Raw genomic sequence first — 23,380 nt, 5'->3', positions numbered from 1 at the left:
AAAAGCGCTGCGCATTTTGCACACGGCAAAGCTGGGGCCACATAATCGGATAGCTTCGTTCATAGCCGTCTGGTCCATTGAATTTATCGAAAGATTTTGTCGTTGAAAAAAAACGGCGATAATATTGATGTTTATTTCGGCTGTTGCGTTGTTTATATTACCGTTGAAGTTTAAAATTGACCATCATCGTGAAGAATTATATCTTCTGTGTCGATGGACCAAAGCATTATGTGAAAATATTGGAAATGGAATAAAATACATGGTGATTATGACGGTAGGGGTGCGGATTTTTTCCGGCGAACATTTTTATCTTGTGTATTATTATAGTTGTTGAAATATGATTTTTTTTCAAAACGGCATATATTAAGATTTTTTGATATATATGATCAGTACATGTGCTGGGATTGACAAATATGCATTTTATTTGGATTTTAAAGGCGTTTTGAGCTCCAAACCCCAAGTATCTGTGGAATTAAGATGGAAAATGAAATTTGCCGACGATAAAATACATAAACAATAAGGAAACCCCTCGATACCTCCAATCAACCGACCCTCTTTCTGTATTTAGAAACAAACGCAACTGACGCTTTAAAAATAGCTTTCGGGAAGCCTCCAAATATATGATGCATTTTTCCAAGAAATATTACTGAAATACTTTGTTTGAAAAAAATATTACTGAAATACTTTGTTTGAAACAACACAGAATTGTTTTTCAAACAGAAAATAAAAGCTGAAGGTCGCTTTAACTTTTACTTTATATAATAACGTATAATTATAGCACTGAAGATTTCCAATACAGCGTTGCAAATTAAAAGTATAGATAAGTGGTCTTAAAATTCTATAGAACAAAGCTTGAGTAACTATTTAGTTCAGATTTAGGCCAAAACTTGATTCACCTAATTATTTATCGTGGTTACTTTTTATGGACTTTCACTCTCCGAGTTGCGTGATTTACAATTAACAAAACCAATATGGTTTAAGAGGGTTTTTATTTCAAATTTGAGCAATCTATAATTCAATAAACAATTACCTTTATATTATTTTTAGCAGATGATACACTACAGAAGTGTTGGTGCAAGACAGACAGAACAACTGTTGTCATTAGGACATTTATAATAGCTGATAGTTTAATATCAATCTATGTGTTGGCTTTTTTATTCATTTAGTCAGTCAGGGTCAATCATAAAATATCTACTCTACACTATTCAAACATAGACTGAAATGTCAATTTATAAATATTTTTTTAGGATCGAAAGTTACCATGACGATTCTTCACATTATTTTTGAAGTTTTTTCAGTTGTTGTTTTTTTACAGTACATATCTGATCAAATTAACTACATGTATTATAAATCAATAATGTTTATTTATCGAAGTGAAAAAATCATTTAACCACGGATTTATATTACAAGGATCGGACACTTTCGTTTAGCTTAAAGTCCCGTCGCGCGCATGCGTGGAATCGGATAAAGGTGGACAGAATGAGATGGCGGAACGCTCGGAGTGTGAAATATGACATATTTTCACAAGAGTATGTGGTGTTATTGCAGCTTTGTGAAAAATTATATACATACGAATGTATTGATACAGTATTATTTTGTGCAGCTAAAGTATTAATATATGAAAATATGCCGATAGAACGCTGCGACTCTTAGTTAAAAAGCACCTAATTTAAAAAATATTCGCCTATTGTTTAGGCATACTCTCTACACTTTGACGCCCTTTTACGTCAAACATAAATTATTACCGCGATTCAGATTAAGATAATTATTTTTTACATGGTTTAATGGTGGCATTGCAAAAAAATGTTTCTTGATTGCTAAAATACTTTTAAAGAAATTCATGTTGGAAATGTGTCTTTATTTCTGTGAATTATTTCCAAATGATTTGTACATTTTTTATTTGATATACCTGTATATCAGTATAAATATAGTAACTAATCTACTAATTAATGTATTAAATATATTTACAGATCATTCTAGACATTCGTTCATATATAAATGAATTCATTAGATTGGCAAGGAAGAAAATTTGATTGGCATACAGAACAGCTGTTTTTTTATATATATATTTTTTTGAAACGGATTTTTTTTCATAGTTAACCTTCACAATTCACGTCAAATCATTTACTTGTCATATGTTTATTTTCATTATTTTTCAAAGAAAGGACTATTCAAATTAAGTTGTTTATTTTCAATTTCATTTATAATCTTTAATTAAGAAAATAGATTTCCATTGTATTTATATATATCCGCTTCAGAATCATTTTCTTACCACACATGCCATGGACTGTAGTTAAAGACCGCGCACATACAACATTTACATTCAAATTCTATTTTCTTCTTTTTTTATTAATTTTGAAATTGAATTTATTATGTTACCTTAATAATAAATTTCAAATACCTGCTTTTTATATAAAAAATGTAAATTTACCGCGGATTTCGTCAAGTTAATTTCTTAATCGTCGTTGCGGACAGATAGTCTGTATCTTTAAAAAATAAATTAGATATTTGAATTAAACAAGCATTTTCCTTGAAAATAAACTTTAAATTTCAAAAATCGGATAATAAATGGAAAAGCTATATGGTATTTTGTAAAGAAGGTATCCGTTGCGAACGGGCATTTTCGCTTAGCGCCGATAAATTATCGATCGATGTACCTTTATCGGGTGCACGACAAGATATTTAAGCATTTATATAGGGTTAACTGGGAGTGTCCGATCCCTGTAATATAAATCCGTGATTTAACTTATCCGTGTGATAGTTGTTTCTTTATATCATATTATGGCTAAAGACAATTTGATTTGATATATTGTTTCATTATTCAACACTACACGGTGCATATCCATATCGGTACCCTCTTTGCGAAATCTGCTGAAACGGTACCCTCTCTGAACATGCACAGGTCATTCTCTGCTAAAAACAAACCAGCGATGGATACCAATCCAGTAAAATTCCATTGTAATAAGGAAAGGAGGTATGTCACGTAGAAAAGATGTATACCACGGAACAATAGGGTGTTTTATTTATGTGCTGATTTGTCATGTGCCCGATTTTCATGTACTGCAACTTCACAATAAGCTACAAAAAATCGACATGTCTTGCTTCGCCCATCACCTCGACCTATTTTTCGGGCTGAAATGAACCTATGGCTTGATTATATATGCATCATACATATTTAATATGTTCATATACATATCATCTTCGGACAAATGGCAGTATATTGTCAAAAATAAATGTAAAATTCATAAAAACACCCTACTTTCGGTTTTGCAGCGGCACGGGCTCCCTCTTTTCATTTGAATTTTTATATCACAGGTACCCTCTCATTATTGAACACATAGGAACCCTCAAAGCACGACATATACTTTTATTTGCGTTAATCGTTAAGTGTGTATGTAATACTTTTTACTTTTATGTAAATATTACATACTTAACGATTAACGCAAATAAAAGCATATGTCGTGCTTTGAGGGTACCCATGTGTTAAAAAATGAGAGGGTACCTGTGATATAAAATTCAAATGAAGAGAGGTAGCCCGTGCCGCTGCAAAACCGAAAGTAGGGTGTGTTTTTATGAATTTTACATTTATTTTTTGACAATATACTGCCATTTGTCCGAAGATGATATGTATATGAATATATTAAATATGTATGATGCATATATAATCAAAGCCATAGGTTCATTTCAGCCCGAAAAATATGTCGAGGTGATGGGCGAAGCAAGACATGTCGATTTTTTGTAGCTTATTGTGAAGTTGCAGTACATGAAAATCGGGCACATGACAAATCAGCACATAAATAAAACATCCTAGTGTTCCGTGGTATACATCTTTTCTACGTGACATACCTCCTTTCCTTATTACAATGAAATTTTACTGGATTGGTGTCCATCGCTGGTTTATTTTTAGCAGAGAATGACCTGTGCATGTTCAGAGAGGGTACCGTTTCAGCAGATTTCGCAAAGAGGGTACCGATATGGATATGCATCGTGCACTAAGTATTTTGAAGTGAAAAAACTAGTGCAAAACAAACAGCAACAGATAAAAAAGAAAAAAACATGACAAGATTTCCCTGCTTAGCACTGCATTAACGAGAGAAAGTCTCAGTTGTAGATAACGGTACGATTCGAATAATTAATTAAATAGTGATCTTTCGTATTTTGTCGGAACGTTTCTGTAATCATCGCCAGTCGGGTCAGGAAATATATTTCCGCCTACAACAGCAGCATTTTCACCTCAACCGGACTTGTTTGCACACCTGAAACATTCTCAAGAAATGATACCCCGGGTGTATATTCACCAAGTTTATAACCAGTAAAGTCATCACTGCAGCAATCTGAGCATCACTGGCGCCATTAATACCGTGGGTAGCTCAAAGGTCAAGGTCACACTTAGCTTTGAAAGTAAACTAAGCATATTTCTGTTTACAACAATACTATTTCTTTCTTTTTTCATTATTTTGATAAGTCTTATCACAAGTTTAAATGCTCAAATTGAAAATACTAATCTTTATTCATATCTAACCTTTACATTAAAATGCAAATGTATAGGAAACCAATGAAAACAAAGTAGCTGAAAATCCATTTAGGCAGACATTCTTTATTTCGACTTCATTTATTTAGAATAGTCAGTTTCTTTTGGTAGCCCGCAACTTATACGGCAATGGAATGTTTGTAACCCGCGAGTGTTTGGATTCCATTGTGTGCGGCTTGTTTGGATCTTCTCTGGCAAAGTTGAATCTCTTGATCAGGTAAACAAACACTAAGAATAGCTCCATTCTTGCCAATGGTTCGCCAATGCATACACGGGGTCCTAATCCACAACAAACCCAAGAGATTAAAACTAATTACATCATATGTAGAATAATAAGAATATATTATATCACAAATTTGAACCTTTCAACTGCTATGAACCCGACATCCTTGTATTATTTATTTATCATTTTATGTAATATTCACCTGTCGAAAAGTCAATAATTGATTCATTATAAAATTCTATTATTAGCTTTTAAATTGTTTATCAAATCTACCTGATGCATACTTAAAAATTACAAGAAAAAGGTTCAAACGATAGGAAGATTACTTGTAACTGAAGCAATAGCTTTTAACATTCTTTCGTAAATTATAAGATTTTTAAGTTGAGGACATTAAACACTTTGTAAAATAGTGTACATTGTGTAACATGAAATGCAATCAGTTTATAACAAATACACCATTAGACAAGGACCATGCTGTGTACAAAAAGGAAACATGTTTACCAAAATGTATGAGTCCAAATAATAAAATATCACCTGTTGAAAATGGCAGAAGAGCTTCGTTCTTTAACAGGTTACCCTGCCCATCTAGAAATCTGTCTGGATCAAATTTTTCTGGATTCGAGAAATACTTTGTATCCATATGAACAGAATAGAGTGAAGGTATAATCATTGTTTTAGCGGGAATATTGTATCCTCCAAGTGACGTGTCTGCACTGGTGCCGTGCGCAACGTTCAGTGGTACTGTAAAATATTATTTTGTGACAATTATATTCGTATAAAGAATTAAATATCGTGCCAAGGGAGCAGCAAAGAACTCTCTTTGGCTGCAATGTCGCTCTCGAAACAGGGACTGTGACCTATAATTGTTCCATAGACTGGTGACGAAATGATTTAGGTCTGAGGCTAATTATGCAATCTTAAATAGCTGTTTTCATAAGATTTAAATCACCCATAAAACTACTTATGATGGCTGTAATACAGATGCCATCTCTTGTTTGTTACAATTATTATCAGTAGAAGCAAGGTTTAAATAATTGGTCACGCTGTAAGTGTGAAGTGTGACCTCGCAACATTGGACATGTACAATGTATTGTATAGTTTCCCAGTTCTTTAACAATTTTCCATTAAAGTCCAGCTGTATAGAAAATCAGGTCCATCGCAGGAACTAGGCTTTTTCCAAAAACTGACGAACCGTAGCAGTAAAGGTTGTATTCCGTACATGTATGTACAAGTAATAGTGGCTCACAGTTACAAGGACAGAAGTAAACAAGCCTTGCCTCCATTTGGGTTAACTATTGCAGATTCAAAACCCATTTCTTATAGAAAATATATTAATATCAAACAGTAATGATGATAAAGGTATTTATTTAAATGCTACATATATATTGATAAAGATTGGATTGTGATATTTATTACTAGTAACTCTAAAATTCTATGAGATTATGTAGAATAAGAATAAATGTGATTACCTAAATGAGCACATCTCTGAATTTCCATAATGACGGCATTTACGTATTTAAGCTTAGTGCGATCAGAATATTCTATGACCTTGTCACCAAGTACCTGAAAAATTGTCATTAAAACATCAGGTTGAAGTTATCTGTGAACAACTTTACTTCAAAACATACAATATACATGTATATATATCATTTACATATTGTCTTGTTAAAATGTTCTCATAACATAGAATTTTGTTAAGACATTCCGACATATTGAGTGAAATCAATGTCCTTGAAAATGCTCTGGCGACTGAGCAATGTATTCGGGTGCTAAGAAATCTTCAAAAATTAATGGGTAGCAGGAAGACATTACTGGAAAAGCAACTAAACCTTGTGCTCAAGTTGGGTTTATAATACTGGACGTAACGTCGATTTTCATATGTTTTTATATTACCTTTATATAGTATATAGTTAAAAAAATCACGGCTACTATAAATTTATGAAAATATTTTCATTTTCCCCATACTAAAGAATTGTGCTGTGTAACTATTATATGCTCGTTCATGAAAATTTTGAGTGTAAAAACAACTGTCTGGACTAGCGTCACTACTCCTATTAGTTTACATCCTCATATTCTGGGCAAACGAACCTGTAAGGAACTTTATATTAACATAACAGAAACAAACAATGCAAAACTAAACTTGTAAAATACTTCGGAAATAGTAAATCAAACTACAAAATACAGTTTTGCAACTATAATTAATGTATTTCTCTATACATGTACTAAGAATGCTTACTTTATCAATCTCATCCTGACATTTTTTCTGGACTTCCGGAAATTCTGTCATAAATAAAAACGCCCAATCTAACGTTGTTGACGTAGTTTCAGAACCAGCAAAAAATAGATCAAAGATAACCCGGAACATGTTTCCCTCTGAACAAAAAAAGAAAAGAAAACAGTGCTGTTAATTCAATTATGTATAAATACAATTGTCTAAAATTAGCATGTAAATTCATGTTTGACGGGACTTAACATGTATAATATCTGTTATATGTTTGCGGTTCAGATCGAGGGACGGACATTCCGATCCGAACCGCAAACATATATAAGATATTATTTTCTTGCATATTCTATGATATTCTATTGCATTTTAAATTCTTTACCTTAATAAAACAAATTTTCATGGAAATTTATGGCATTATATCCGTTTCTATTTTCGTACAACATCAGCGTATAAAATTACAACATCATTCATAACGGGAAAATTACGTCATCCAAAGCATGCCATTGTATAGCACTCGATGAAATTTCTGGCATGAGTATAACACGTGCCTTGATGAACTTTTACCATTTCTTTCTAACATTATCAACATCTCTCTCAGTACAGGAAATGTTCCCGCAGAGTTTAAAAGGTCTTATGTTAAACCCCTTCTGAAAAAACCAACATTGGATCAAAACATTTTAAAAAACTATCGACCTGTTTCAAATTTATCGTTTGTATCGAAAACACTTGAAAGAGTAGTAAGCTCTCGCATTGATGAACATGTGACAACAAATCAACTTCAAGAAAAGTATCAGTCAGCCTATCGCAAGTTCCATTCGACAGAGACTGCACTTATCAAAGTCCAAAATGATGTACTAAAATCCCTTGACCATGGCAATGTGACAATCTTAGTCATGCTAGATCTATCAGCAGCTTTCGACACAATAGATCACAAAACCTTAGTACAGAGACTTGAATTTTTTTTTTCGGAATTGCTGAAAAACCACTGGAGTGGATAACATCATACCTTCAAGATAGAAAACAGACAGTATACATTAACGGTGTGCTGTCAAAGCCGGTCACACTTAATTTTAGTGTTCCACAGGGGTCCGTTTTAGGGCCAAAATTCTATACTATGTACACTAAACCACTTGGTGCCATTTGCAAAGATCACGGACTGCAATACCATCTCTACGCCGATGACTCACAGCTGTATCTATCTTTCAAACCATTAGATGACATTTCTAAGGAAGAAACATTACAACGCATTCAAGCGTGTCTCCGAGACATAATATCATGGATGAATGAAAACATGCTTAAACTAAATACTGATAAAACAGAAGTCATCATGTTCTCATCTCCGTATAACTCCAAACACATTGAAGATCTATCGATAACCGTGGGTGACTCTAAAATAAACAAATCGGTCAATGTTAGAAATTTAGGTGCCATCTTTGATTCAAACATGAACATGGAAGATCACATCAATTCGGTATGCAGATCATGTTATGATCAGCTTAGACAAATAGGAAGAATTCGAAAATATCTGACAATTGATGCATCTAAACAACTTGTCACTTCATTGGTCATTTCGCGCCTAGATTACTGCAATGCATTATTGTATGGAGTACCTCAAACATTAATAAACAAACTGCAGATTGTTCAAAATACAGCTGCCCGCATCATCTCCAGAACTTCACGGTACGATCATATTACACCTGTACTTAAAGAATTACATTGGCTTCCGGTGCAATACAGAATCCAGTTTAAAATTTTAACACATACCTACAAAGCTTTAAATGGAAAATCGCCGGAATATATGGAAGAAATGTTATGTGTTTACAAACCACGAAGGAATCTACGATCTCAGAACAAAGCACTTACTTTAGTGGTACCAACGAGTAAAACTGTAACCTTTGGCGACCGACGATTTGAATATGCAGCTCCGAAACTGTGGAACGATCTGCCGTCTGGTGTGAGAGACTCGAGCTCATTGTGTTCTTTTAAACGTGCACTTAAAACACACTATTTCAAACAAGCCTATGTTTTATCGTGAATAATCTGAGACAGTGATTTTAGAAAACTGTGTGACTACTGTGTGATATCAACCATAATATTACAATTTGTTTTAATTCTGCTAATATTTTTAAGACAGTTACAAATAATTAAGGTGTTGATTATAAAATACATTATTTCTAATTTGGTGTTTTAGAAATTTCGCTAGAATATTTTATCGTATGTTGTCGATATTCAATTATTTTAATTCTAAACGACTAAGTTAATACCACATTTTAATTGATTGTTTCATATTCTTGTTCTTAGTATGTTTATTATGTGAATGCTGTTTTAGTATTTTAAATTGTATTGCTGTAATTAGTTATTAGTTTTTATATGTGAATGCTGTTTTAGTTTTTAAATTGTACTGCTGTAATTAGTTATTAGTTTATATCATTGTAAAGCGCCTTTGAACATGTATATGAAAAGGGCGCTATATAAGTTTGGTAAATAATAATAATAATAATAACACCAGTCTGATATGCACGAATACAGGTTATTCATATTTGAATGATTGTTAATACTAGAATAGAAATGTTTTAATATTTTAAACAACGCATTTATAAATTACCAGACAGCTTGCAAATAATGAAAGACCTGAACAACACGATATGGTATGATGGTGAACTCTATGAATTCTACTTTCTTTTCATTTAAATTTTAGCATGAGGATGAATGAAAACGTGGAATTGATTGAAATAAAACATAAGTATTTACTTGTTACAAATTTCCGTATGCTTTCGTCCCCTTCAGTCTTAGTTTGGATATAGATATCAACAAAGTCCCGGATGTTGTCTCTGTCAAACGTAGCCTCGTGTTCTTCTATCTGTTGGAACACATATTTGCGCATTTTCTTGACACTTTGCCACCGGCTCTCGGTGACATCAAAATCCTTGTTGAAAAGTTAAACGAAAATTTATTTTTATTTTGGTTTAGTCGCTTTTCTAGATTCTTAACACTGCATAGAACATTAAGTTAGGGGTTTGAAGGTCATTTTATTTATTGAATATGGTCTTGGTTCAGATGAAGTCCTTTCAAATCTGTGAAAAAGGCCTTATGATGACTGGCAAACGATTTGAACTCGGAGATTTAAAAAATTTGCACCACAAACCAGGTCTTCAATTCAATATAAAAGCTTTTATTTTCATTGCTGTAGAGGAATATCCATTTTTCCAGATTTCCATATTTACAAAAATAAGGTATTTTAAACAAAAATGATGAATGATCGTTTCCTTTAATAAGTAAAACAAACAATGCTAAAAGATGAAAAAGTTACAATTTAAAAGTTACGCCATGTCGTTAAACAATTAGTCTTTCTCAGTGAAACCAGGCATAGGTATTTATTCAAGCTATCCGTTCGCTATTTAAAAAAAGTTGTGAGTTGACAGGAGGAAAGAATATATAATGTAATTGATTATGAAGAATTTACTTTTAATATGATAGTTTAATACCTATTGAAAGACACACATGTTTTCGAGGATTGTTACAAACAATGAATTATTTTGGACAGAAGTTTATACATCCAAAAAGCGATTAATAAAAATTATCAAGAGTTTTTTGTTGTTTTTTTTTTTTTTAAAAAAAGGCTCTCTTATGTATGATGGATTATTTAATGATTTTTCTTTTGATATACGGCAACCTTTGTTTTAATGTTTATTTTATCCCAGATTGTCACCCTTCCATCTAGCTAATTGTAAACGTTGCATTGCAGTTCTTGCTCGTTGGATATTTGAACATGCCCAAGTGTCTTCAAAATAAGTTTTGCATGTGGAAGGAAATTTAATTATTAGATTTTTATGAATCTAACCAAAAACTGAAAGAGACGATGTTTCATGAATTGAAGTAAGTTATATCTATTTGATTATGTTTGTAATTTCAGTTATAGATAAAATTCAGCTTTGCTTTGCTCTACACATGTTTGATAATGTCGGCTGTGTATGCGAAAATTAGGTACCATATGAGAACTTTTTTTTAAAGTAGTATTTTCATTATAAAGAGTTAATGATTTGTTATCAACATATAATTTTCACGAAAAATTAGTAACCTACTCAACAACATAAAATAAACTACTTTACAGTGTTGAAAATTGAGTTTCTACTTAAGACGGTGCTAGGGGGCGTGAGAGGTGTTGTACTTCCTTCTCCTTATGAGCAGACTTAATCTAGCCGAGTCTGCAATTTTCATTTTAAATAAAGGTTGTGTTTTAATTGCTCCCGAGGGACGTACCTTTTTTCAGATTGTTTAGCCCTATTTTATTGTTCTTCTTATTCAATACATACCTTTTCCGCAAGTTGACATATGACATATATCCCTGTTGAGCGAATTATTAGTTTACATAAATTTAGGTAAAGTAAATACAAACTTTGGAGTAGTTGAAGATAAACGTTCTGGGTAATAAAATTAACAGCGGACATACCTTCCGGTTGACCAACTTAACAAGAAATTTTGGCATAAAGGTAGATGGGCTGACGGCACCTGCACCGCTTACAACAATGTTAGTCAGTGCTCGAGTTTTATCGAATTCCGGATCGTCATATTCATACCTGAAAAACAGAAAATTATATTATATTGTAACTCTCCAATTCTAATATGCTTCACAAAGTACCCTATTTAACAGTCTAGTGCATTATTTCACTATATATTCACAGCATAAAAAGGGAATGTATATACGTCATATGACGTCAATTAATCAAATGACGTAAGGAAAATTACTTCTCCGCTCAATGTAGTCCATCATAATTATTTTAAAAAATTCTCTTTCTTATAAGCATGTTTATCCTTCAAATGCTTTGAAATTTACCACTCAAGTGTCGGACTGTGATTATATTTCTACGCATCTGCAAGTCCATGCACTCAAAATTGATATAATTATATTTGATTTTACATTATTATTTTAAACCAATCACAGGCATGCCGGTGCATATTTAACTTGTTATTTGTCAAATACATTGCTTCTTCAACTAAAGTCTGAAACAGGGAGTGAAAATATCCAACCTTTTACAAAAGATGATTCCAAAGATAACATTTGCTACCACCTTCTGCATTAAATCATTCATTGATGTAGGTTTTCCGTTACTGCCTCCCAAATATTCCGTGGCTGTCTCTATTTCCAAAGCTATCTTCTCTTCTATTGAAGCTTTACCTACTCCAAAATCTCTAAGAGCTTGAAGCGTGAAGCGCCGTAACTCCTTCCAACATTGATCGTATTGTCCTGTCACAATTCCTGCCATTACAAGCACATCAGTTATGGTAATTTTAATGTCACTTTAATGTGTTTTATATTTTTCATATAGAAACATAAAGTGATCTAACCTATAGCTTGCGTCTGTGGCCCAGTTACAAAGGTTGTTGAATTCAATAAACTTGCCCCGCACAGCTGTAGGTCCAAATCGCGCCAAATACTTTGGATTCTTACGGAACAACGGTGGTTCTACTTATGTGCCCACTCGTGCCTAAAATAATGCAAGGAGGGGCACATGATGTTTTCCTCTACCAGTAACGCTGGAAAGTCGCCATATGACCTATACTATGATGGTGCGACATAAAACTCATCATCTGGACATTGAAAAAAAAATCTGAAGAAATATATTGAATTATGAATTGTGGCGCCCTTCCTCTTTCTTTAGATAGATAGTTTTAAATGTATGTATTTATTGTCAGATTAATAAATGTGATTAATTTAGTTTAAATCAATTTATTAACCGAAACAGAGGGACTTGTTCGCATTTACAATCACATCAATGTATACGTGAGTGTACTGAGTCTGTGGTCAGCTTAGTAAAAGGAATACAGAATCGTAAATTCCAGACCTGCCGATGCGCATTGGGTTGACAATCATTTGCAAACAATTGGTTTGAATACTATCTTTTGGATTATTTTAAGTTCAGTACTCTAGTGTTTTCAAAACGAATTGATATGCGCAACTTAGGATATAGAACAGATGACTAAACAAACAAACTTGTTCCAAACAAATCTACCTTCTTACAAGATTTATACTACAATATGCAAATATAAAGATGTCAAATGGCATTTGTTTAGCGATGTATAAATATTATAAATGCATACCAGATTCTTCCTTTCTTTCGTTTGAGAAAAAGTAGGCATTACGTGGATCTAGTAGCCTGTTGCTAAATTGTCGGCTCTCTTTACAAGAGCCTCGTGAATAATATCATACCCACTTAAAAAACGACAATAAGTTGGTTCCCCAAAAATACCCCCGGGAATATTTTTCCTACCCGGGTTTGGATTTCTTCTTCCAAAAAATTTTGAGGTCTTTTCCCCAAGGGAAACTTTAGAAAAACATTTGACGGACCCTTTATTTTAAGGGTTTTTCCCCAAATACCCAGGGGGTAGATTCTTTGGTTTCTGGGGTTTAAAAAAACTGACACAAGGAAGGCTCCCAGGGGAAAAAAAAAGGGCGTTTGTTAAAATTTCCATGTTTTTCGGAAAAAAAGACGGGCGAGCTCCTTGTTTTAAAATTTTGTTTAAAATTTTTTGGGACTGGGGGCGGTAATTTTTTTAAATGCCCTTGAAAAGTTTTGCCTTATTTCATAAATCCTATTTGTTTTTTTTTTTTGTTTTTCTAAAAATTTATGCAAATCAGGGTTTTAAGGGCAACCACTGATTAGATATTCGGTTTGTATGGTGGCTGGTTGCGGCCATTTCAGACCCGCGAGAAATTATATTGTTTCATCATAAAATTTTGCGGGCAACTTGCAAGCCTGCGACATTTTGTGCTGAAATCGTTGAAAATGTCACGAGGAACGTAAAATTATCCAGTTGCCGGTAGCGTGAATGGTTTGACTCCCTTGTTTTTCTATAAAAGACAAGAAATCCGAGACATTTATTTGCAAGTGTTGTAGAAATTCTAGAAAAAGTCGAGGGGTAAAACTATAGGCCGCGACTTTTTGTTCCTCAACAATGGTCTTATAAAATGTGGCAGCGAGTGATAGCAATTTGCAACAGCGACTATTCAAAAGAGACATTTCCCGACAAAAAAAGTCGAGGATTAATGCTCAACTCGACTTTTTACAAGGAATGCACCAATTAAAGTAGGCTTATGCTTGCGTGGCTTAGTCTACTATGTAGACAAAATGTCACAGTTTCCTTCGAAAAACTCGACTTTTTACGACAGACGTGTGACAGAAAAACTCGAGAGTTTCTACAAGCCGCGAAATTCAACAATTTCGACATAAAATCTCGCGGAGGTAAAAGTTGCCCGCGACAACTTATAAACTGACGGTAACATTTATCGCGGCTTTAAAATTGACACTACAGGCCAGCATAGGTTTGACTGAGAGTACATTAATTGAAACAGCGGTGATATAGTACATTACTACGATACAAGTTGTTCTTAATATGTTAAAGGCTTATTTTTTCTGTTTATTTACTGTTGCTGTTTGGTTGATTATATCGGCAGTGCATCTTCAGATTTATTTCAATTTATTTTGTTATTTTCAGGGAAGTTTATGGATACATCCGTTGTCTCGTTTCAGAGGCAACCCTGGTGATACTTGGTGTAAAGAACTTATACATGGGATCTCCGTTCTCATCGCCTTCCAAAGTTGTTCAAACAATTTGATTCCGTGCAGAAATCTGGTTGCCAGGGATTACTAGTTCATTACGTTACCACAAGAATACGTTCCTTTTAAGATAAATTAATGGTAACTGATAAGATTTTGGGGTTTTCTCGCTTAAAGCACCGAGGTACATGATTAAGGGCTTATGCCATGACTTGGGAGGACCTGTTATTGTCAAACTTTTTTCTAACATGTTTTAATGCAGTTTCGATGTCGCATGATTATCGTACAACCGGTCTGCCTAGTGGTCGTTTGTTTACTTCGGAAATTATAAGCTGAGTTGCATTATTTATTGAATGACCTTCCTATATAAGATCACATTTACAATGCACAAGGTCTAACCTTACGAACAAATAACAAAAGACATTTTATTAAAATTTAATTTCAATTCATGCATCAAAACACAATTATAACAATATTGTTTTTTAAATTTAGTCACTTATTGTCATACGACTTGAATAGAATGAGGTCCAATATTTAGTAATTCGACATTGGCAAACTGACACAGCTTTCCAGCTGACACAGCTGTTCTCTGTCTGGTCATGCAATAAGTTGTTTGTTTTGATGGAGTATAGTTTAGACGGCATGGATACATTTGTCGCATGGTTAGATTCTGTAATCGCCAGCAGGCTTAGAGTTAATTGAAGCAACTAAGCAAATGTGACGCTTTTTGTGAGTTGATTTTGAGGGTAATGTAAATCTGTATTTACAATTTCCATTGCACAGCAATGACGCTTTACACAAACAATAAACATGAATAAATAAAGGGCTACAAATGTCTATTAAATAAATCGGTTTTAGCTACAGATTTTTAGAAATAACCATAACTCAAAATACAATCATATTATGCTTGAATTGACAATATATAATATATATGTTTTTATAGCACACAAAAACATTATTAACATAGTCAATTTTTGTTTCCTTCTTATGTCGAAAAAAGCATAATTGGTCTGCATTGAATTTATTTCTCGTTTAACAACCCTTAAGCATTAATAAATCGTTGATAACATATGTAGGTAAATAATCGTGATTGAATATTTGTAGTTCAGCAGTTTTTACTTGGTAAACACTTCCGTATGAAGATATACTTTCCTTATAGACATCATTTGATTAGAATTGTCAGTTTCTTTTGGTAGCTCGTAACTTATACGGTAATGGAGCGTTTGTAGACTGTGAGTGTTTGGATTCTAGTGTGTGCGGCTTGTTTGGATCTTCTCTAGCAAAGTTGAATCTCTTGATCAGGTAAACAAACACTAAAAATAGCTCCATTCTTGCCAATGGTTCGCCAATGCATACACGGGGTCCTAAACCACAACAAACCCAAGAGATTAAAACTAATTACATCATATATAGAATAATAAGAATATATTATATCACAAATTTGAACCTTTCAACTGCTATGAACCCGACATCCTTGTATTATTTATTTATCATTTTATGTAATATTCACCCGTCGAAAAGTAAATAATTGATTCATTATAAAATTCTTTAATTAGCTTTTATATCGCTTATCAAATCTACCTGATGCATACCTAAAAAAATACAAGAAAAATGTTCAAACGATAAGGAGACTACGTGTAACTGAAGCAATAGCTTTTATCATTCCTACCTAAATTATAAGATTTTTAAGCTGGGGACATTAAACGATCTACAATCAAGTGTACATTGTGTAACATAAAATGCAAAGAGTTTATAACAAATACATCATTAGACATAGACCATGCTGTGTAAAAGGACACACGAAACCAAAATGACTATGTTCAAATAATGAAATCTCACCTGTTGAAAATGGCAGAAGAGCTTCGTTCTTTAACAGATTACCATGTCCATCCAGAAATCTGTCTGGATCGAATTTTTCTGGATTGGAGAAATACTTTGTATCCATATGAACAGAGTAGAGGGAAGGTATAATCATTGTTTTGGCGGGAATATTGTATCCTCCAAGTGACGTGTCTGCACTGGTTCCGTGTGGAGCGCTCAGTGGAGCTGCAAAATATTATTTCATAGCAATCATACTCGATTAAAGAATTAAATATCGTACTAAGGAAGCGACAAAGAACACTCTTTGGCCGCCATGTTGCTCTCGGAATAGGGATTGGACCTATAATTGTTCCATAGACTGGTGACAAATGATTCAGGTCTGAGGCTAATTATGCAATCTTTAGCTGTTTTTATAAGATTTAAATAACCCATAAAACTAATTATGGTGGCTGTTATACAGGTACAATCGGCAGTTCATTACAATTGTTATAGGCAGAAGCAAGGTTGAAATAATTGGTCATGCTGTGTGAAATAAGACATATTTGCATCATTTGACATGTACTTTGTATAGTTTCCAGGTTCTTTAACAATTTCCAAACATTTAAAAGCCCAGTCGTTCAGAAAATCAGACCCAATGCAAAAACTAGACTATTCTGTAAAGTCTTGAACTAGGACTGCAAAAATTATATTCCGTATATTACTAGTAGTAGTGGCTCACAGTTACATGGCTCACAGTTACACGATAAGAGTACGTAATAATAGTGAACAAGACTTTAGTCCATATGGATTACATATTGCCGAGGCAAAACCTATTCTCATAGAAATTACAGTTACAACGCGGTTATGATGATAAAGGTATTTAAATGCTACACATATATTGATAATGATTGGATTGTGATATTTATTGCTAGTAACGATGAAATTCTATGAGATTATGTAGAATTAGAATAAATGTGATTACCTAAATGAGCACATCTCTGAATTTCCATAATGACGGCATTTACATATGTGAGCTTGGTACGATCGGAATATTCTATGATCTTGTCACCAAGTACCTGAAAAATTGTCATAAAACATCTGGCAAAACGTAAATTGTGAACAACTTTACTTCAAAGCATAGAAAATATATTATACATGTATTGTATTTATTGTTTAAATATTCTCATATCAGACATATTTGAAAGGCATTCCAACATATAGAGTGAAATCAATGCCCGTAAAAAATGCTCTGGTGACAGAGCAATGTATTCGGGTACTATAAAATCTATAAAGAAAGTAATGGATAGCAGGAAGACATTGCTGGAATAACAACTAAACCTTGTATTCAAGTTTTGGGCCTACAGTTTTCTTCTTATAATACTGCACGTCTGTAACACTGACTTTTATATGCTTTTATAACTATAAAACTGTTTATATTACAAACTACTCGCTATAAAAAAAACTTCAATTTCTTATATAAAATGTGGTCATTTAACCTATAATCGTTTCAAACACTTTTGACAGTCATGTTACTTGGTGTAAAATAGCCTGTTTGTATACCTTCACTAGCGAACTTACAAATCTATTTACTTACCCACTTATAAAACCTTCATATTAAATAAAAAACAGACAGAAACAGTACACATATAAATTGAAACCATTATACTTCGGGAAACTTCAAATATTCAATATTCTAAAATTAACAGCTTTTTCAAGACAAAACAATCACATATTTGTTATTATTGATGTATTACCTTTAATTAAGGATGCTTACCTTATCAATCTCATCCTGACATTTTTTCTGGACTTCCGGAAATTCTGTCATAAATAGAAACGCCCAATCTAATGTTGTTGACGTAGTTTCCAATCCAGCTAAGAATAGATCAAAGATAACGCGGAACATGTTTCCCTCTAAAAAACAAAAGCAAACAGTGTTGTAAATTCGATTATGTATAAATATGGTTGTCCTTAATAAGGATATAAATTCACATTTGAAAGGACTACAGGTTATTCATTTTTTAATGTTTTTTGATTTTTGGTACTAGAATAGAATTTTTTTAATTTAAAACAACGTATTTATAAATTAACAGACCAGCTAACATATAAAGAAAGACCCTGAACAATACCTTATGGTATGATGATGAACTTCATAAAGAATTATTTTCTCTTTTTTTATTTATTCTTTTTTTTTATTTACATTTTTTTTTTGAATTTTGAATTTCAGCATGAGGATGAATGAAAACATGGAATTGATTGAAATAAAACTTGTGTATTTACTTGTTACAAACTTTCGTATGATTTCGTCCCCTTCAGTCTTCGTCTGTATATAGAGATCTACAAAGTCCCGGATGTTGTCTCTGTCAAACGTAGCCTCGTGTTCTTCTATTTGTTGGAACACATATTCGCGCATTTTCTTGACACTTTGCCACCGGCTCTCGGTGATATCAAAATCCTTGTTGAAAAATTAAACGCAATTAATCTTTATTTTGGTTTAGTCGCTTTTCTAGATTCTTACCACTACATGGAACATATAAAGAGGGGTTTGAAGATCATTTCATTTATTGATTCATCTTGGTTTAGAACAGAAAAAGGCCTAATACATGTAATAATGACTTGGCAGATGATTTGAACTCGGAGATTTTAAACATTAGCACACCAAATTAGGTCTGCTATTTAATATAAAGCTTTTATTTTCATTGCTGCAGATGGATAAATCACTACCCCACTCTAAAGCATAAAATAAACTACTTTATTGTGTTGAAAATTGAGTTCTACTTAAGACATGCTAGGGGGCGTGAGAGTTGTTGCACTTCTCTTTATCTATCATGAGCAGACTCAATCTAGTCGAGTCTGCAATTTTCATTTGAAATAAAGGTTGTGTATTAATTGCTCTCGAAGGACGTACCTTTTTCCAGCAGATTGTTTTACCCTATTTTATTGTTCTTCTTATTCAAAATATATCTTTTCTGTTCAGTTGACAAAAAAGCAAATAAACATATTACATATAATTAACCCGGTTAAGCGAATTAGAATCTATTAGTTTACATAAATTTCTGTAAAGTAAATACGCAGACGATAAACCTTCGGGTTGTACGATTAAAATATTAACAGATGACATATCTGTTTTTACAGCAAACTTTTGGGTAATTGAAGATAAACGTTCTGGCTAATAAAAATAACAGCGTACATACCTTCCGGTTGACCAACTTGACAAGAAATTTTGGCATAAAGGCAGATGGGCTTACGGCACCTGCACCGCTTAAAACAATGTTAGTCAGTGCTTGAATTTTATGGAATTCCGGATCGTCATATTCATACCTGAAAAATAGAAAAAAAATATTGTACATTCTAACACGCTTCACACATTCCCCTATTAAACAGTTAGGACACTCTAGTGCATTATTTCACGATATATGCACAGCATAAAAAGGAATGCTTACACGTCATATGACGTCAAATTTGACGTCAATTAATCAAATTACGAAAGGAAAAGTACTATGTAGTTCAACATTATTATTTTTAGAAATTCTCTTTCTTATTAGAATGTTTATCGTTCAAATCCATCAGGTGTCGGCCTGTGATTTTATTTCTACGCATTTGAATTTAATGCACTATTTGATTTAACAATATTATTTAAAACAAATCAGGTGGTACATATCTATCTCGTTATTTGTCAGAAACATTGCTTCTTCAACCAAAGTCTGAAACAGGGAGTGAAAATATCCCACCTTTTACAAATGATGATTTCAAATATAACGTTTGCTACCACCTTCTGCATTAAATCATTCATTGATGTAGGTTTTCCGTTCCTGCCTTCCAGATATTCTGTTGCTGTCTCTACTTCTACAGCTATCTTCTCTTCAATTGAAGCTTTACCTACTCCAAAATCTCTAAGAGCTTGAAGCGTGAAGCGTCGTAACACCTTCCAACATTGATCGTATTGTCCTGTCAAAATTCCTGCCATTACAAGCAAATTAGTAATCGTCACTTTAATCTGGTATATTATGATTTTACTATGCATTATATCAAAAATTTAGTGATTTAACCTATAGTTGGAGTCTGTGGCCCAGTGACAAATGTTACATGTCCCGCAATGCTGCAGATCCAAATCCCGCGAAGGACTTACAAACATCGGTGGTTCTACTTAGGCACCCACTTGTGCCTGAAATAATGCAAGGAGGGGGACCTGAGGAATTCCTCCGCGAGTAAAGCTGGATATCACCTTAGCTGTGTTGGTGCGACATAAAACTAAAAAAATAACATCATCACCTGGACATAAAATAATCTGAAGAAAATGTATGGAATTATAAATATTGGCACCCTTCCTCTATTTTTTTAGCTATTACGTCTTCCATAGATAGTTTCAAATGTATGTATTTATTCTCAGATTAATAAATATGATTAATTCATTAGTTTATTTTAATTAATTAAGCGAAACAGAGGGAATTACGCATTTACAAACACATAAATGTGAGTGTACTGAGTCTGTAGTCAGCTTAGTAAAAGGAATACAGAATCGTAAATTCCAGACCTGCCGATGCGATTGGTGACAATCATTGCAACAATGGTTTGATTACTCTCTTTTGGATTATTTTTAAGTTCAGTACTAGTAACAAACATTTGATATGCAACAGATGTCTAAACAAACAAACTTGTTCAAACATTTATCTACTTACAAGATTGTACTACATATGTGCATTTATCACATAATACGCGTCGCAGGAGTGTAATAAAGCCATTTAATAAAAACGATATTACACTAGTGTAATAACACTTTGACGTGACGTCATTTGCGCTATATAGAAACATAGCGTTAAAGCGCGCTAATGTTAGCGTTACACTATAGGCGCGTCATTGAAAAATTACTCATTTTAACAGTTTACTGTTCTTATTTTATATATGTGATAAATAGAATATTATATTCGTGTAGATTCAATACTAAATTTATTAAACTCGTTGAATAAAACAATATTATGCTCGCCAGAGGCTCGCATAATATGATTTTATTCAACTCGTTTAATAAATTTAGTATTAAACTACACTCATTCAATATCTTCTATATATAGGGATGTCAATATGACATTTGTAGCGATGAATAAATATTATAAATGCATACCAGATTCTCCTCCTTCGTTTGAGAAAACTGGATCTCTTGGATCTAGTATCCTGTTGCTAAATGTATCGGCTTTCTTTACAAGAGCCTCGTGAATAATATCATACCCACTTAAAACAACGATAAGTTGATTGCCCAAATACCACCGGAATATGTTGCCTAGCCGTTTGGACTCTTCTTCCAGAACAATATGAGGTCTTTTACCACGAAACTTTAGCAACATTTGCACGGATCCTATGTAAGGAATTCCGGAATATCCAGGCGGTAAATTCTTTGGTCTTCTGAGGAAAACAGCTGACACAAGGAAAGCTACAATGAAAACAAACGCGATTGTTAAATCCATAATTTTTGGATGAAAACACTGCGAGCTCACTTGCATGAAATGATATATTTATCGACTGGGTTCGGTAATTTTCTAAATGGGCTTGATAAGTAGATGTTTATTGCATGTTTGATATCTACAAATTATGCATGGTTAAGCAACAACAAAAATTAGAAATTCGGTTGGTATGGTGGCCGGTTGCAGCCATTTCAGACCTGCGAGAAATTTTATTGATTCATCATTAAATGTCGCGGGCAACTAACAAACCTGCGACACTTTTTGCTGAAATCGTAGAAAATGTCGGGTGGGGGGCGTAAAAATATCCAGTGGCCGATAGCGTTAATGGTTTGACGCCTTCTTTTTCCTATAAAAAGTCGAGGAACAGAAAGAAATTCGAGACATTTTTTGCAAGTGTTAGAAATTATAGAAAAAGTCGAGGGGAAAAATTATAGGCCGCGACTTTTTGTACCTCAACAATGGTGTCGTAAAATGTGGCAGACTGTGATACCAATTTGCAGCAGCGACTCAAAAGAGACATTTCCTGGCATAAAACGTCGAAGATTAATTCTCAACTCGACGTTTTATAAGGAATATACCAATTAAGGTAGGCTTACGTTAGCGTGGCTTAGTTTAGACCGAAAATTGAGAACATTGTCTGTAAGAAAACCACGAGATGCCGTCCCAAGTCATGATATTTATACATAATAGTCGAGTTCGATATAGTATAACTGTTTTATCGCATGATAAACAGAAATAAGTATTTAAATAAACATAAATTTGTATTTATAATCGGCTTCTCTTCATAATTTAATTCCCTACTCGGAACCTCAGTTACCTTTCATGTAACGTGTCAATGACCGATATTGTAAACCCCACACCATATGAGCCAATCAGAAGGATGTTAGGTGTTCCTGATTGGTTGGATGACCACATACACAGAAAAACACTGCTGTAAATAATTGGGACGCGCCAGTATTACGCTAACCGCCGTTTCATCAGCATTTTGGTGGCATGCTAAAAGTTGGATTTTTAAATCCATATCTGATTTACAGAACAGGCATAAAATAAGACAAATAGACAATGACACATAATTGCGACTTTGGGCATGAAGTGAACCATGTAAATATTATGCAAGGACGTTCCTTGATGTAGAAAATAAATATGCGAAGTTTCTTTGATCTTTTTCAAAAAGTTTATCACTAACTTTCTTACAGCGTCATAACAAATTCAAACACGCTTCACATTACTCCCCTATTAAGCAGACAGTGCAGTCGAGTGAACAATTAGTTAATTAATTAATGCATGACGGCATAAAAGGGAATGATTGCAATACACATGACGTCAATAAATCAAAATAAGCGAGGCCTTCCCACCATATCCATGTATTTTCAAAACCTTTCGTTATGGATACTATGTTATTCAAGCTCGTCTGGTGAAAATGTGTCTATTTCGGATAATAATGTTTTTATTACAGAATGATACACACTAGAATAAATTATAGATTGCTTTATGAAAGTGATGCGTAATTGACATTACGTTGCCTGTCAATCAAGCTGGCAGGGGTCTTACAGATAAGTCAGTCGGCGATCGTTATCAGTTTTACGCTAATTA

General features: G+C 33.4%; 1 protein-coding gene across 3 annotated transcripts; it reads right to left on the bottom strand.

Annotated features, from left to right (window-relative positions):
• Positions 1-4,577: 4,577 nt before the first annotated feature.
• Positions 4,578-21,878, bottom strand: LOC132737918 (cytochrome P450 2B4-like). Of its 3 annotated transcripts, none has more exons than XM_060725297.1 (8): positions 21,451-21,877; positions 20,063-20,291; positions 19,526-19,652; positions 18,612-18,786; positions 18,109-18,245; positions 17,317-17,410; positions 5,289-5,495; positions 4,578-4,810 (listed from the first exon to the last, which is right to left on the bottom strand). In XM_060725297.1, exons 1-8 carry the CDS (start codon positions 21,824-21,826, stop codon positions 4,626-4,628), a joined length of 1,530 nt encoding a protein of 509 aa, XP_060581280.1. In that variant the 5' UTR covers positions 21,827-21,877; the 3' UTR covers positions 4,578-4,625. The 3 variants fall into 3 exon arrangements, with proteins under 3 accessions (XP_060581280.1, XP_060581279.1, XP_060581281.1); XM_060725296.1 differs by lacking the exons at positions 17,317-17,410; positions 18,109-18,245; positions 18,612-18,786; positions 19,526-19,652; positions 20,063-20,291 and adding exons at positions 6,224-6,317; positions 6,991-7,127; positions 9,730-9,904; positions 11,429-11,555; positions 12,007-12,235; XM_060725298.1 differs by lacking the exons at positions 4,578-4,810; positions 5,289-5,495 and adding exons at positions 15,126-15,898; positions 16,374-16,580 and having other exon boundaries at positions 21,451-21,878.
• Positions 21,879-23,380: the final 1,502 nt, after the last annotated feature.

The sequence above is a fragment of the Ruditapes philippinarum genome, unplaced genomic scaffold, assembly GCF_026571515.1.
Source record: "Ruditapes philippinarum isolate M1 unplaced genomic scaffold, ASM2657151v2 ctg3495_1_1_1_1, whole genome shotgun sequence".
NCBI classification, from domain to species: domain Eukaryota; kingdom Metazoa; phylum Mollusca; class Bivalvia; order Venerida; family Veneridae; genus Ruditapes; species Ruditapes philippinarum.
The sequence above is the reverse complement of the archived record's forward strand: the minus strand, read 5'-3'. Positions and strand labels throughout refer to the sequence as shown.

Bases quoted from the DNA above. Each gene is read 5' to 3' on its own strand.
- LOC132737918 (XM_060725298.1), bottom strand. From the start codon at position 21,826: ATGCAAGTGAGCTCGCAGTGTTTTCATCCAAAAATTATGGATTTAACA. The intron at 18,787-19,525 runs GTATGTACGCTG...TTTTTCAACAAG, and splicing joins TCAAGTTGGTCAACCGGAAG to GATTTTGATATCACCGAGAG. The intron at 17,411-18,108 runs GTAAGCATCCTT...ACAATTTTTCAG, and splicing joins GTCAGGATGAGATTGATAAG to GTACTTGGTGACAAGATCAT.